General features: G+C 43.4%; 1 protein-coding gene across 1 annotated transcript in view; it reads right to left on the bottom strand.

Moving 5' to 3' along the window:
- Positions 1-3,070, bottom strand: part of LOC311006469 (putative transporter SVOPL) — a gene marked incomplete at both ends in the record, with an annotated part of 31,283 nt that extends 28,213 nt beyond the window's left edge. Inside the window, 5 exons of the mRNA XM_083999316.1 lie at positions 20-144; positions 282-353; positions 1,099-1,197; positions 1,366-1,454; positions 2,959-3,070. Coding sequence (XP_083855442.1) covers positions 20-144; positions 282-353; positions 1,099-1,197; positions 1,366-1,454; positions 2,959-3,070 — 497 coding nt within the window. The remainder of the gene's footprint in view (positions 1-19; positions 145-281; positions 354-1,098; positions 1,198-1,365; positions 1,455-2,958) is intronic.
- Between the last annotated feature and the right edge of the window lie 13,430 nt (positions 3,071-16,500).

The following is a 16,500-nucleotide window of genomic DNA, read 5'->3' as shown; positions in this document are numbered from 1 at the left end:
TGTGTGTGTGTGTGCGTACCCCTGCGACACGCCGGCGACGCCGCAGCCGACCATGCTGCGCAGGAAGATGAACCAGCCGTAGGACGGAGCGAAGGAGGTGAGGAGGGAGAAGTAGGCGCTCCACACGAAGCCGCCAAACACCACCTACACACACACACACAGTCAGGCCAACACACACACATTGTGTCTGTGTGTGTCTGTTTGTGTGTTCAAATGCAATTTTCAAATTCAAAACAACTTTATTAATCCCACAAGGGGAAATTAATTCATGTGTGTTTCACCTTCCAGCGTCCGTATCGGTCAGCGATGTATCCACTCAGAACGCCGCACAGCATGAAGCCTAGGAACACCATCTAACACACACACACACACACACACACACACACACACACACACACACACACACACACAGCTCGGCCGTCAGTCATGCGTCAGCTCAGATATTTGTAGATGCTGTTTAAGATTGTGTGGTGTTTTTAATCAGAATTTTAAAAAAAAATATTAATTAGTTAAAATAATATTTTTACCAGTAATTTTGTTTATCAATTACTAGGTCCCGACCACAAGGTTGAATGTATACTGCATACTGTGTTAGTATGTACTGTATACTACATACTGAATGTGGGATTCAGTTTCCCAGAATGCATTTCACAGCAACCAGTAGCGGTAGCTGTAAAACAGGTGAACAGCTGTTTTATTTCCCGCTCTAGCGCTGTTATTATGTAACTTTATTAAGTTTTAATATGTTTTCATGTGAGAAAGTAACTGTTTAGACCCCAAATCTACGGCCAGTTGATCCAAACGACGGCTGTTTAGAAGTTTGCTCCGATGTTTTTCAGAGAAGTGAAGCTCTGCAGCGACCGGGACATCACAGAGGCAGCAGCCGGTCTGCAGAGCTGCTCGGCCGGCCAACCTCCGTCCTCATCCCGGGGGAGAAAACCATCGCTAATTAACTTACCCGCAGGTTTTTAGAGGTTTACCACCGGCTGGTTCCATTATTTTTAGGAGATAAATGTTGGTCTCAGTGATGAAATCTAACAGCTGTATCAGTAGCATTAGTTAGTCTGAATGTAAAGTGAAGCTTCCTGTGCGACTCACCGTGGAAACCAGCGCCACCTGCCAGTCCTCCAGACGCCACTCACACCGGATCTCAGGAGACACGACGGCCAGCAGCATGATCTCCATCGCCTCGACGACCTGCACACACACACACACACACACACACACACACACACACACACACACACACACACACACACACACACACACACACACACACACACACACACACACACAGGTCAGTGGTCCGGCGGTGCGATGATGTCATCAGGCGACTGTGGTGATGATGTCATCGTTGATCCTCACGTTTGAACTTCCCATGATGACGAACAACAGGATGTGGAAGCGCCCGAAGCCGATCGTCTCCACGGCGTCCTCCACCGTGTAGGTCTGACCTGCACACACACACACACACACACACACACACACACACACACACACACACACACACACACACACACACTGTAAAAACTCACAAACTTTCCAAGAATATTTGTCATATTTCTAGTCAAAACTAATCTCTTTCCACTTAACTCATTGAGTGCCAACCACGTAATTTCTCGTTTTTCGTTCCCATGCGTTGAGTGCCAAAAACGTAATTTTACGTTTTTTGCTTTTTTTTTTAAATTATGAAAATAGACACTTTAATACACATTATATGTAAATTTGGGGACTCTACGACGAGGAGAACTGAAATAGATGACGATCAAAGTCACATGACAGCTCATGATCTGGAAGTTTTTATCATAACTCGGCTTCTGCAAACGAGTTCTGCATGCAGATGCAGCGCAGCTGATCTGCTCTCACCCGCGCTGCTGCTCCAGCTGCTCGAGCTGCTCGGAGCTGAACCAGGAAGCTCTCAGCCGACAGTCCGCCCGGTCTTCAGCTGGAGCAACACCGTGTCCTCCCCAAAGTCCTCCCGCGGTAAAATGTGATGGTCTCTGGGCCAAAGCAGACCGGCATCACCGACCCGAACCACAGAAGGACCGCGACCACCGGCGGGACCGGTCTTCCCGAGCCGCTGTGGCCGACAGACCCTCACGCTCCGCGGGGAGAAGCTGTGACACGGCACGGTGCGTCTGTGTTATTGTTGTTTAGTGGCGCCCCCCCCCCCCGCCCCCGATGGTGGTTTTGTGAATAGAAAAACAATTGTTGTATATATTTATCTTATACGAGCCCTTTGATCCAGAAATGCGAGTGTCAGAAGAGCGACAGACACAAACAGCGCACCTTTCATAAAAGACGCTCTATCTCCTTTTCTAGAAAAAAAGGAGGGATTTTGGTGAAACCCAGCCATGTTTAGCTTGACTTTTCTCAGGAACGGAGGCACGTAGAAACAAACGGTTTGTGGCCACTTGAAGCATTAAGTTAAACCTTTCAATTGAGCTACAGTATGTGTTGGTGGCAATAATATAGAATACACTGTGGCTCTACAAAAATCGTCAAAAATGGTCTAAATTGCCGGTACACTTGACTAAAACTTTGGAAAGGAGCGCGGCACTCAATGAGTTAAAATAAGACTCATCACCTAAAAATGAACTTGTTTTTAGATCATTTTCACTTGTTTCAAACTAATTTTCACTTGAAATAAGTAGAAAAATCTGCCAGTGAAAGCAAGTTTTTTGTGCTTGTAATAAGAAAGAAAAACTTGCTCCACTATCAGATTTTTCTACTTATTTCAAGTGAAAATCTGCTTGAAAGAAGTAAAAAGTGTCTAAAAACAAGCTGCTTTTTATGTATAATGTGTGTATATGTATAAATATACTTGTTTTAGGTAGAATGAGATTTGTTTTGACTAGAAATGAGACAAATATTCTTGCTAAGATTTTGAGTTTTAAGCCAGAGGTCAGAGGTCACAGCTGATAGTTATTGATTATTGAGGACTGATCGGTGCCTGACCCTTGTCATCGTGGTCGTTGTTGCCCTGCGCGCCGTCTGCAGGCTTCTCCTGCAGCGCCACCTCCTGCAGGTGGATGGCGCTCACCAGCTGCGTCTTCATCCCGTCGTCCATGGCAACAGCAGCTCGCTCACATGGTCATGACATCACAGCCAGGAAACAGGAAACAGGAAGTAGCCACGGAGTCTCAGCTGCTGGTCAGAAGGAAGTCGTTTTAGGTTCATTGGTAAAACTCATGTTTCAAAGGGATAGTTCACCCAAAATTGAAATTTCTCTGTCTCGGCGTAGCAGTGCATGTCCATATGACGGTTGCAAATGGATACCAACTGTCTTTGTAACAAAAAGACAACAAAAAATTAAATAAGTCTATATTTTAAGCTTGTTTTGTAGCGGAAGCTCCTCTTCCCGGTTTGTCAAATTTGGACGAACTGGGAAGAGGAGCTTCGAGAAGCTTCCACTACAAAACAAACTTGAAATATAGACTTATTTAATTTTTTTCGGGACAATTTCTCATGTCGGGGCTTCAATACAAGACGGACATTACATACGAGCAGCATGGAGGTATTTGGATGTTTTTTGGTGTGTCTTTTTGTTAGACAAAACCACCGGATCACTTACTAATGCTTTAATGTATAACTTTACTGGAAAAGTTAGGAAAAAGGACACCAATAGGCTAATAGGCTGTGTAACTTCACACTAAACACAGAAGTCCCTCAAGCTGCTACTGGTCACACATGCAGCTGCAGAGTGCTGGGCAAGGAAGCCCTGATTTGAAGCTATTTGAAGCTAACAATGTTTGATTTATTAAACATAAACTGGTCTTTCCTGTAGGATTTGTTTTAGGCTACAAGCCGGTTTCTCAGCATAGCCACCTATTAACTATCATGACAACAAAGCACTGACAAATAAGACTGATGTGAACATTCATATCGAACTCTGTAACAGTCATGACACAAGCCACACATGCTCTCCCTGTGTGATGGCCTAGTGGACAGTCTGAGGACAGAGAGCTTTCAGGTTGAAGTTTATAATAATGAAATGCACCGATGAGACTGTGCTAGGTCTCTGCTGTACGTCTTGACCACATGTCAGCTGTTCAGCTGTAGTAGAGGAAAACTCGGCTCGTGCTCCAGTCATTTAAAAAAAAAAAAAAAAAAACTCTGGTTTAGCGACCGGGCTAAAATGTATGCGGAAGGACGCTGTAGGCTACCACTGGTCCTGCTGCATACCTGACGCGGTGCGGCACACCTGTCACTCAGCAGCATACCTGACTGACACTCTTATTTTTTTAATTGGGATAGTTCCACATGAGCCAAAGTAGTGCTACATTCAGCCGAGCCTGAGACCAACATACAATACCTAACACATTAATACGTTTTTACATGACACTTAAGGAAACTGAATTATTGCCTTATCTGACTATAACTGGACAACTGAGTTCATGTAAACGCATTAGTCCAACTAATATTGGAGTTCTCCAACTCTGATTCAGACACCCAGATAATGCGATTGGAATTGGACTTTCTCCGACATGTATAAAGCCCTTAATCAGAGTTTAACTGGACAGCGCATGTGCTCATGCTCCACACCCCCCGCACTGGTGTAAGACCCCGGAACAGAAACATCCAAGACAGCCGGGGGCAGAAGCTGTTGTTGTAGCGTTAGGGGAGAGTGGGGTAAGTTGAGCCACTTTTTGTATTCAGGATCACTACATCAAGACAATTATAGTTGTTGCTAACTAACACATCTGCATATATTTCAGGATGTTTTGCATCCCTACAAATTAACAGAATGAGTGTAAATATAACTGTTTTTAAAATATAGCATGTTCAAAAAAAGTGGTCTTGTGACTCAACTATACCCCATGAATGGGGTAAATTGACCATAGGAGTGGGGTAAATTGATCAACCCCCCCTTCTTTCCTTCCATCCATCTCCTACCTCCCCCTTTACTTAATATTTCATCTGTCCAGGTTACAGGTGAACACAAACTGCAGGGACTTCCTGCTGAGCCACCAACTCACTGAGATTTGGGGAGTTTTGTAATTACGTGGCATCTTGGGAAGAATCCCAGATATTTTTCTTTGAAAGTAAAGTTTGGCACACTATAAACAACTTTTCCTGTTTTTAGGAACATACTTACTGTAATCACAAACATACAGAATCTTGATTTAATCATTTGGACATATACAGCCAAAATACATTCATTAAGTGTATAGGATAGGTGGCTCAACTTACCCCACAGCTACCTTAGCTTGGGTTTATTGCTCTCACAGCTAAAATGGTGCAGTTTCATGCTAAGTTTACTACCTCATGTTGTAGCTCATAGATACCACAACTAATGTATAAAACAAATTTACAATCATCTCTTTTAGTCGAAACACAATTTCATAAAACGTATGATCGACAAAATTCACTCTCAAGAGTGAAAAATGTTTTTTTGGTCATAAATGTTAAACCACTTTACTCACGTGGTTCTAACCTTCACAGACTCCATGAATGATGCCTGCCTCCAGAATATTTTGGTCACATGCTAACTTTTTCCTATAGTTTCCTAGAAACAAGGGGTGGGTCAACTTACCCACTGGCTCATCTTACCCCACTCTCCCCTACGCCGTTCTTGTCTGCCCTGGAAATCACCATGACCACGAGCGTGCATCTGATCTGCACAATAAGTAACGCGCACATTACGTACGAGATGAACAAAGCTGTTCAGCTGTAGTAGAGGAAAACTCGGCTCGTGCTCCAGTCATTAAAAAAAAAAAACTCTGGTAACGACCGGGCTAAAATGTATGCGGAAGGACGCTGTAGGACGCTGTAGCACTGGTCCTGCTGCATACCTGACGCGGTGCGGCACACATGTCGCTCAGCAGCATATCTGACGCTCTAATTTTTTTAAGTGGAATAGTTCCAGGGCCAACATAGTGCTACATTCAGCCATAAAACACGTAACAGTGTTACAGTGTGGAGTTGTTGCCTTCTTTTTCACCAACAGCCCCATCCCCCCTTGTTTGCATGACAAATAACACTAGAGCAGAATCGCAGCCTGCGTGTAACAAAATCACATTTGATCATATTGCAATATAATTGCAAATGCAATTAATCATTGAGCCCTTTGTGTAGGTGACACGTCACTCATCTTTGTTTTAATGTTTACACTTCTTTCTTTCTCACGTCATGCCCCCCCTTAAAACCTCTGGCGCCCCCCACAGTTTGAAAAACACTGTTGGGCGCTAGGCTATACCTGTATAAAATCACAAAATCCAACTCAACAGACTTGAAAATATAGGAATTGACACCAAGATCAATAAAATAAAATAAAAACTACACACATTAATATAAAAATAGTGATTTATGATTTGGCAGCCATCTTGAACAATGGCCGCCTTCTTGATTTTCAAACGTCCAATCAGACAAATTTGATCAGAAGCCTCTCGAGAACAAATAGACCAAATTTCATGCTTGTATCATAATTTGCACAATTCCACTCAAATTTTTCTTTATCTGCTCCACTATAGACACTCATGATGTGTGTTTGGGCAACACGGATATAAAACAGCTGAAACACAAAGTGAAATTATTAACTTTACTGATTATCTGTCCTGCTGCCAGAGCACAACTTCTTTCCATAGACTGTATATAACAGTATAATATATATTTAACAGTATAACACAGCTGAAACATGTGGAGGAGGAGAGGCTCAGAGAGGAAGTCAACACCAGAGGATCAAACGCTCTGTTCTGATCCAGATCCACTGGACTGTCAGAGTAAAGGAGAAGCAGCTGAAGAGTTAAACAGCAGCGGCTTTTAGAGACGAGTTTAGGATGAAACTTAACCAGGTTTGAAACTCAGCAAACCTGGTTAACCCACTAAACTGGCTTCGGTAGCTCCGCCCCTCTGGACAGGAAGCTTCAGTAGCTCCGCCCCTCTGGACAGGAAGCTCATGGAGACAGATGCTGATCAGTGATCACATTATAATACAACACACATGCACTTTCTGTCTCTGAAACTAAAGAAGAACAAAGATTTCACAACTCTGTGGATTTAGCATTTACTCTGCAAATTTCCACTACGGTGGACAATAGTCTTTCTATTCTATTCATCACATAAACTCTAACCCCCCCCCCCCCCCCCCCCCCGTTCTGAAACGTATAAACAGTAACTTTCAATGATAAAACAGTAAAGTAAAGTAGACGGTATCTGTCTTGTCTATATATATATAATTATAAGTTTGACTTCTTCTCACTCCTTTTCGAATAGGCTATGTATTTATATCTCATGTTTAAATTTTTTGTTCTCTTTTTTAATTTCCTTTTTCATATTCGAAATAAACATTTCAATCAATCAATCAATCAATCAAAATCACACACACACACACACACACACACACACACACACACACACACACACACACACACACACACACACACACACACACAGCAAAAACTCTACATCTTTCCAAGAATATTTGTCTTATTTCTTGTCAAAATGTCTCATAAACTCTTTCCACAAAATAAGACTCATCACCTAAAAATCAACTTGTTTTCAGATCATTTTCACTTGTTTCAAACTAATTTTCACTTGAAATAAGTAGAAAAATCTGCCAGTGAAAGCAAGTTGTTTGTGTTTGTAATAAGAAAGAAAAACTTGCTCCACTATCAGATTTTTCTACTTATTTCAAGTGAAAATCTGCTTGAAAGAAGTAAAAAGTGTCTAAAAACAAGCTGCTTTTTATGTGATGAGTCTTATTTGAGGTATAATGAGATTAGTTTTGACTAGAAATAAGACAAATATTCTTGGTAAGATGTAGAGTTTTTACAGTGTAGGAAACACACACCTGAGGCTCGTGCGCTGTTTGCTGATCTACATAAATCTCGACCTGCGGTTTGTTTGTTTGTTTGAGTCCGTCACGAAGTCACGAACCTCCACCGAGACCCGAACCCACTTCCGGTCCAGTTCCTCCACGTAATGACGTAATGACCCGAGACCCAAAAGACCCGAAAGACCGGAGAGACCGGGAAGAAACACTCGCTTCTTCCGGGAGGAAAACTTTAGCGACATTCCCACATTCCCACCGCTCACCTTTTACCTGTCTGTCCCTGTCTCTTTCTACCTGTCTCTACCTGTCCTGTCCTCACCTGTCTATCTATCACCTGTCCTGTCTGTTTCTACCTGTTGGCCTCGTGTCTTTGTTACTCACTCAGCAGTCGGTTCAGTTCGGTTTGAACAGCGCTGCTCCGTCTTCATGTCTCTCCGCCGCCGGCTCGAGTCCCTCAGGTCTGAATTCCGGGTTGTTGTTGTTCACCTGCCAGGTGTTTCAGGAAGTCAGCTCGTTACCATGGAGACCAGGGGGAGGAGGAGGGGGGAAGGAGGGGCTGCGCTACGTCATTCATAATAGTAATACAACATAATCACCTGTTGTTCACCTGTTCACCTCTTTCTTTGCTCAGTTTCTTCACAGGAGAAACTTTTCTTTTCTTTTTTTTTGTTTGTTTAAATCTCAGCATTAAACTCCAAACACTACAGATATCTGACGCCTTGTTGTTGTTACAGAAACTTTATTCTAACTGTGAATCTCACTCTGACCACTCACTAATAAATACAAAAAAAATACACACAGTGGTTGTGTTAGTGTTACACATTGAGCTGTTGCGTACCAAGTGTAATCTTTTACATTAAGGTACAGATATGTTTTTTGTTAAAACTCTGAAATCATATAGTTCAGTTAAGTCAATTGCTTTCTGATGCGTAGTAATGTGCAGACTTATTAATGATCTGATCAGAATAGCCTATCAGATGGGCATTTTGGTTGGTTAATTAAGTCTGATCAGGACTATAGTACTAAGTAGTTACTGTAGTCTTAGTTCTGTCATCAAAGACAAAACTGGGAAAGATATCTAGCATTGAAAGGGGGGGCTATAGACCCATCGCGCTGGCCATTGTACTTTCCAAAGTACTGGAACAAGTTCTCCTGGATAGACTCAACAATATGTAATCACCACAGATAACCAGTTTGGTTTCAAAAGTAAACACAGCACAGATTTGTGCATTTATGCATTGAAAGAGATGGTTAGTGTGTATAGAACAAAAAATAGTACAATGTTTTTATGTTTCCTGGATGCATCCAAAGCCTTTGACAAAGTCAATCATGGAAAACTGTTTGTCAAATTGCAGGAGCGCGGTGTTCCACCGTACATGATTAGAATATTGCACTATTGGTATGTACATCAAAATATGCATGTTAGATGGGGTACAAGTTTATCTGCACCCTTCCTTGTAACTAATGGTGTGAGACAAGGAGGAATCCTATCACCTGTCCTCTTCAATCTGTATTTGGATGATCTGTCTAGACAGTTGAACCAGTGCAGGACTGGATGTATAGTGGGAGACAGACTCATTAATCACTTGGTTTATGCTGATGACTTGGTCATTATATCGCCCTCTAGTGTTGGGCTACAGCAACTGCTGAGAATCTGTTCTTGTTATAGTATGCAGTTTGATATTGTGTTTAATTCATCAAAAAGTGTGATTATGATTGTAAAAACAAAGGAGGACAGGAATACACAATTCCCCTCCTTTTTCTTAGCTGGTCAAGCACTTGGTGTTGTGAAAAAAGTTAAATATCTGGGCCACATAATCAGAGAAGATCTATGTGATGATGATGACGTTCAACGTCAGTGTTGTAAACTCTATGCGCAGGCCAATATGCTTAAAAGGAAATTCAATAAGTGTACAGAGGATGTAAAGATAGCCTTGTTTAGATCATATTGTACTACACTGTACACAGCACACTTGTGGTGCAAGTACAGTGCTGCAAAAATGAGAAAACTGTTGGTAGCTTACAATGATGCATTTCGAATACTACTTAGGCGCCCAAGATGGACAAGCGCGAGTCATATGTTTGTATCTTGCAATGTATCTACCTTTCATGCTCTTTTAAGAAATTACATGTACAGGTTCAGGTGTCGACTTAACCAGTCAAGCAATAGCATCATAGTTGCACTAGTCACACACAGTGATACAAAATACTTGTCAGGTCTCTGGAGACACTGGAACAGGTGTCTGTATGTGTTTTAAATTTATGATGGTGTTTTTTATCTTGTATTGTATGTGTTTTTGTATTGTCTCCCCATAATGGACCTGAGTCCGTAATAAAAGATTATCTATCTATAGTATGTTTGTTACAGTGCTTTTGTTAAACGTGGTTGAAGACAATATATCACCTGTTTTTCATAACTGTTATGCCAATATTCTGCATAGAAACTGAGAAGAAAAAAAACAATCTTGAAAAAGGGAGATGTAGTGTATTGGAGTACCATAAGTGTAATACTCAGTTTGGTCCATAGGTGGCACTGTAGCTGTATTGTGTTGTTAACTGTTAACTAGACTGACAAGACATGGCTTCGTCCACTTCATATATTACAACTGGGAACACTTAAACAACACATTGTAACTCCAAGTATTATCACACCTGTGTGAAATCAACCTGGGATGATCATTTTGATTTACATTGATCATTTTTATGTTATGTTGTTCTCAACACACTCTACTATATTTTAAACTGCAATATTTCATTAATTGAGATCTAAGATGTGTTGTTTAAGTGTTCCCTTTATTTTTTGAGCAGTTTTAAACTCAACTGAATATTGAATTTAAATTTAAACTTTACTGACTTTAAACTTTTCTATTATTTTTGCTTCTGTTTGCACAATAATGATGATGAAGAAACACCAGTGAGTGGAGACACACACAGCCTTTAATGTGGACACAGTCTTTTATTTTGAAACACCACAGGAAGCAGCTCTCAGGTTGTGGGTTGAACACCTGGCTGCGGTTGGACAGGTGAGGCTGCTGGCAGTGTTCCCAGATCAGAGCTCCGTCCGACCCCCAAGCAGCTCCACGCAGACCGGATCACACCTGGACCTGGTCTGGACCGAGGCGGACTCACCTGCACTGCAAAAACTCAAAGTCTGTCCAAGAATATTTGTCGTATTTCTTGTCAAAATGTCTCATTTCTAGTCAAAACTAATCTCTTTTCACTTAAAATAAGACTCATCACCTAAAAATGAACTTGTTTTTAGATCATTTTCACTTGTTTCAAACTAATTTTCACTTGAAATAAGTAGAAAAATCTGCCAGTGAAAGCAAGTTGTTTTGTGCTTGTAATAAGAAAGAAAAACTTGATCCACTATCAGATTTTTCTACTTATTTCAAGTGAAAATGTGTCTGAAACAAGTGAAAATGATCTAAAAACAAGCTACTTTTTATGTTTTGAGTCTTATTTTAAAAGGATAGTTCACCCAAAATTGAAAGTTTACTCATTATCTCCTCCCCCTCATGTGGACTAAGGGCTAGGAGAAGTTTCAGAGTCCTCCGCGGCTTCTCTGAGTTACAGGGGGTCTCGGTGTAGCAGTGCATGTCCATATAACGGTTGCAAATGGATACCAACTGTCTTCGTAACAAAAAGACACACCAAAAAACATCCAAATACCTCCATGCTGCTCGTATGTAATGTCCCTCTTGTATTGAAGCCCCGACATGAGAAATTGTCCCAAAAAAAATTTAATAAGTCTATATTTCAAGCTTGTTTTGTAGCGGAAGCTTCTCGAAGCTCCTCTTCCCGGTTCTTATGTTGGAGCTTCAATACAAGACGGACATTACAGACGAGCAGCATGGAGGTATTTGAATGTTTTTTGGTGTGTCTTTTTGGACCAAGAAAAGTGAGCTCCGTTCTCAACCGTTATATGGACATGCACTGCTACGCCGAGACCCCCTGTAACTCAGAGAAGCCACGGAGGACTCTGAAACTTCTCCCAGCCCTTAGTCCACATGAGGGGGAGGAGATCATGAGTGATATTTGAATTTTGGGTGAACTATCCCTTTAAGTAGAATGAGATTTGTTTTGACTAGAAATAAGACAGATATTCTGGGTGAGATATCTGAGTTTTTGCAGTGTGGTCTGAGTGGAGCTGCCTGTTGAGTCCAGGCGGGAGCGTCGGGAATGTGGCGGGACTCGGCTGCTCCCGTACGGCAGCTGGTTCATGAAGCCGGTGTCACGTGGTCCGAACCGGTTCTGATCCGGTCGTCGGTCGGTCGGTCGGATCAGCGGTCCTGTCAAGAGTGAAACTCCCACAATGCACCTGGCCGTGTGTGTGTGTTGGATGTAGAAAACACAGAAACTGTAGAAAACATGGAGGAGACATTCAGGAGTTTGTGGAAGCTGCGGATCGGCAGCTCGATTCCCAGTCCGTGAGTTAGCACCATGTGGTCCTGCAGGTCCGGCCCAGCTGGACTGACCGGTGCCGGCCAATCAGAACGTCTCCAGGCGGCGGGCGGGCGGTGTGAGCTATCACACGTTACATATTTATCACGTTTCTATTCAACATCATAAACACTGTCGCTTAGATCCAAAAATAGTTTCTGGAAAACAAAACTAACATGAGTTTTTTTTTGTTTAGTTTAGTTTTTTTGTTTTTGTTATGAGGATGTTTTGATGGCACTGAGACTTTAATCAGCCTTCGCTCACTCTGAACAACTCTTCACTTTACACTTTGTTTAAACATCTGTAGCAGCATGCTAACATAGCTAACATCAACTGGAACATCACAAGTAGCTGAAGCCTCAGACTCAGTCAAACATGCTGAAGATGAGCAGAGCCTTTCTCCCTCCCCCTCCCCCTCCCCCACTAACTCCCCCTCCCCCACAGCCACCACGTCGTCACGACAACACAGAGGAAACATCCAACCAGCAGAGGGCGCCGGCGTACCACCAGACATGTTGAACCGTGAGTTTTATAACTGGGACTTTAGGGGTGTGCCGATTCATCGCGATGCGACACGTGACGATTCATAAATGTTCAAAAACGATTCTTTTTAAAACCTAAATGACAGGAACAAAACCGCAGCGCTTGGTGGAACGAACATAAAAGTTGTGCATGGCGCCGGACACCTGAAGGAACGGACCAGGATTCTGAAACTTGTTGCAAGCCACGCCAGTGTTGTATCTTGCGAGTCCCCTGTCTTTGGGGCGAATATTGCAACGGAGAATGTGCCAAGTATAAAACCATTTCGCTCTATTGAGGTGCGTGTGCATTCCGTGAACGGAGCCAGGTGAAGGTTTAAAGGGACAACAAGGAGTTTCTCCGTCGGCAGAAAGAAAAATTCCGTGACAATAAAAAAGTCTGATATTAATGTGGATGAATCTCCGTTACCACTTGTTAATGGTCCATTTTAGATAAATCTATGGTTTTGTCTCTATGGTTATTTTGTTATTATTAGTGGTGGTGGAAATGCTGGGCGAGCCGACCAGCGTTTCTTTACTTTCGGTTTCGTGGCGAGTCATGAGAATCTCTGTTTATGGTCGGAACTACGACGGTATGTGAGAACAGAACTTAACAGAACTGCCCGGTTCTGGTTCTGCTGAATGACTGTTTCCTATCTCTGCCCCCCCCCCCCCCACCCCAGACTCTGTCTTCTGCCCATAGACTGATGGACGCAACAAATCTGCGACATAAAAACTGGATATTAAAGCGATGCATTAGCGCAGGTTTTTCTTTTTTTCATTGCCATCAACACACGAACACACGAGCTAGCGAGCAGCGAGCTAGCAGCAGCTATGCTAAGCTAAGCTAAGCTAAGCGACGTCTCCACAGAGAAACAAAAGCCGGCTCATAATCTACAGCTAACTCCAACAGAAGAGGGTTACAACCACAGAACAGTAGTTTGGTCTTCTCTCATCAAAATAAAACTTTCATATATGAGCAATAAAAAATAAGTAACATTTCAATACTCCGATAATAACTCTTACATTAGTATTGTGCTCATTGGGATTCTATCTCTTTACATATATTTATATTCTTTTTCATAGATATATTTATATATTATACTGTTTTCCTGTTGTGGTCCCTGTGACGTGGGAACTGGCCGTCTCCTGCTGTCCACAGTGCAAGACCTCATCGATGTGGTTTATGAACAAAGACCCGATCCCCATGGCTGATGGAAGGCAATAAGTGATGGATGAGGAGATGGCGTGAAGCTGACGGTTAGCACCACAGAAGGTCCAGAGGGACGGTCCGCTTCAGATCTCCATGATGGATCATCCACTACGGAAGTCTACGGAGGAGAGGACTGTCCCCTCCAGAAGGTCCAGAGAGACTGAAGCAGACAGAAACCTTGATGGGGGGACAACATGGTCCAGAGGGTTCAGAAGGATCTACACAGAGAAAAATAGAAGTACGGAAATGTACTCAAAAGGGTACAAACCCTTGTCACTCCAGGCGTACCTTTTTTAGAGACAATTTTGTACCCATTGGTGCCGGTACACTTTTGTACCTTTTCAAAATGTACCGTTTTAAGTACAATTGTGCACCTAGCATCTAACGGGTATATATGTAACTGGTGTGTGTGTTTGCTCTGCGACCTGTCCTGAGTGAGGATCGATCCCACGACCTCCCACGCCGCAGGCGACGATGCTAACCGCTTCGCCAAGACGTTGACAACCGCTTGACGAATTGGTTAGCACGTCTTTTATGGGTGAGTGAGTTTACTTCCGGTACCGCTACCGCCACAACCGGTCACTTCTCCTGACTGGGTAGCTACCTCGTGACACCCGCGGACCTCCGTTACATATATTTAAAAAATAATTTACTAGTTGAATGTTTCATTATTATCCCTATGCTAAATCATATTAATAGTCGCCTCATAGGTTACCAGACTTACTTACTTAGGCTACTAATTTTTTCTAACACATTGTCTCTGATAATGTAGCCTACCTTTAGGGGGTAAATATGTGTACCTTAGGAGTACATATATATGTACCTTTTGCCATTCTGGAACATTTATGTGCCTTTTCTACCCCCAAAGGGTACACATAGGTACTAGAGTACAATAATTGGCCCTATAGGCTACAGTAGGACAGAACTGTACCTTGAAGTACAGAAATGTCCCCCTTCTGTACCCCTATTTTTCTCTGCGGATGAACATCCACACCAAACATTCATGAATGAATGAAATGCCCCTCAACAGCTCCAGGTGGAACAACCCACTCGGTGTCAAGGGGGGCGATCCAATCCAGAGGATCCAACAGGACCGTCTGCTCCTGAGGTTTGGGACCATCCATCCTAGAAGTTGGCACGGTAACATCCAGAAGAAAGGATTCCTCCAGTCCAGGACCATCAGATCAATACACTCCATAAGGTGAGGAGGGAAAACCACCACGGACCTCCAGACCTCCAGTAGTGGACCGGTGGACCCTGAAGGTCCGGAGGGACCGTCCACTCCACAAACTCAGAATGAGCGAGCGATCCACTCTAACATGAGGAGGGACCATCCAGTCCAGGAAGCACTTCAGTGGAAACGCAAAGAGTCAAACTCCCATCCAATGGAAAACACGGAGCTGAAGAATGACAGACAGACACACGGATGACAGACAGACAGACAGACAGACAGACAGACAGACAGACAGACAGACAGACAGACAGACAGACAGGACCCTGTAAAGTACCGAAGGTCTTTTGGACAGAGGACAGGAGACATGGATCAAGTTCTTTTGGGTTTAGCGGTAAAGACGTTGTCCAGAATGTGAATCCTGTAGTTTCTAGGTTGTGATCCGGTCCCAGTGGTCGAGGCCGATCCGATCCGCTCCGATCCGATCTGATCCGATCGGTCCGGTCCGATCCGGTCCGGTCCAGTCTAAGGGTAGCTGGTGACCGCGGCCTGTTTCTGGGCCAGACGACGCAGCTCCTCCCTGATGGCCTTGATGAGCGAGGCGGAGGTGTGGGCCGAGGGCGAGGCGTCCTCCGGCGGGTACTCGGGGGTGGGCGAGGTCAGGAGCAGAGGGGGGGCCGAGCTGGGCATCTGGAAAACTGAGGAGGACGAGAACTCAGGGAAGGACAGCACCTGTGGAGAGAGGGAGGAGACGGAGGTGAAGACTGGAGGACAAACCCTGCTGCAAGGCTTGTAGGTCTTGAGACCACTTTTTTGTGGTCTCGGTCTTGTCTCGGTCTCAACAGTGTTTGTCTCGGTCTTGTCTCGGTCTTGTGTCTCTTGGTCTCGCAATGTCTCGGACTGGCAGAACGCTCTCGAAGGGATTTGTAGCCTACAATATCCAGGCAGCCATGATTTTTATTTGGATTTCATTATTTATGCGCCTCCTTCAAGTGGAACCAATCACATGCATTTTGTGACACAGACACGTTGGCGCTCGTCCTCTTGCGTTCTACAACTCATGCAGAATAGCAAAATATGGTGGAACTAGTTGGTTTTTTTTGGTCTCGTTCTTGGTCTCGGTCTTGAGCTCAACTGGTCTTGGTCTTGACTGGGTCTGTCTTGGTCTTGGTCTTGGTCTTGATACTCTCTGGTCTTGGTAGTGTCTTGGTCTTGATACTCTCTGGTCTTGGTAGTGTCTTGGTCTTGATACTCTCTGGTCTTGGTCTTGTCTTGGTCTTGTCTTGGTCTTGATACTCTCTGGTCTTGGTCTTGTCTTGGTCTTGATACTCTCTGGTCTTGGTCTTGGTCTTGGTCTTGATACTCTCTGGTCTTGGTCTTG

The sequence above is a fragment of the Trachurus trachurus genome (genome assembly GCF_905171665.1).
Source record: "Trachurus trachurus genome assembly, chromosome: 23".
NCBI classification, from domain to species: domain Eukaryota; kingdom Metazoa; phylum Chordata; class Actinopteri; order Carangiformes; family Carangidae; genus Trachurus; species Trachurus trachurus.
Note: the sequence above shows the minus strand (reverse complement) of the source record. Positions and strands in the feature narration are given on the sequence as shown.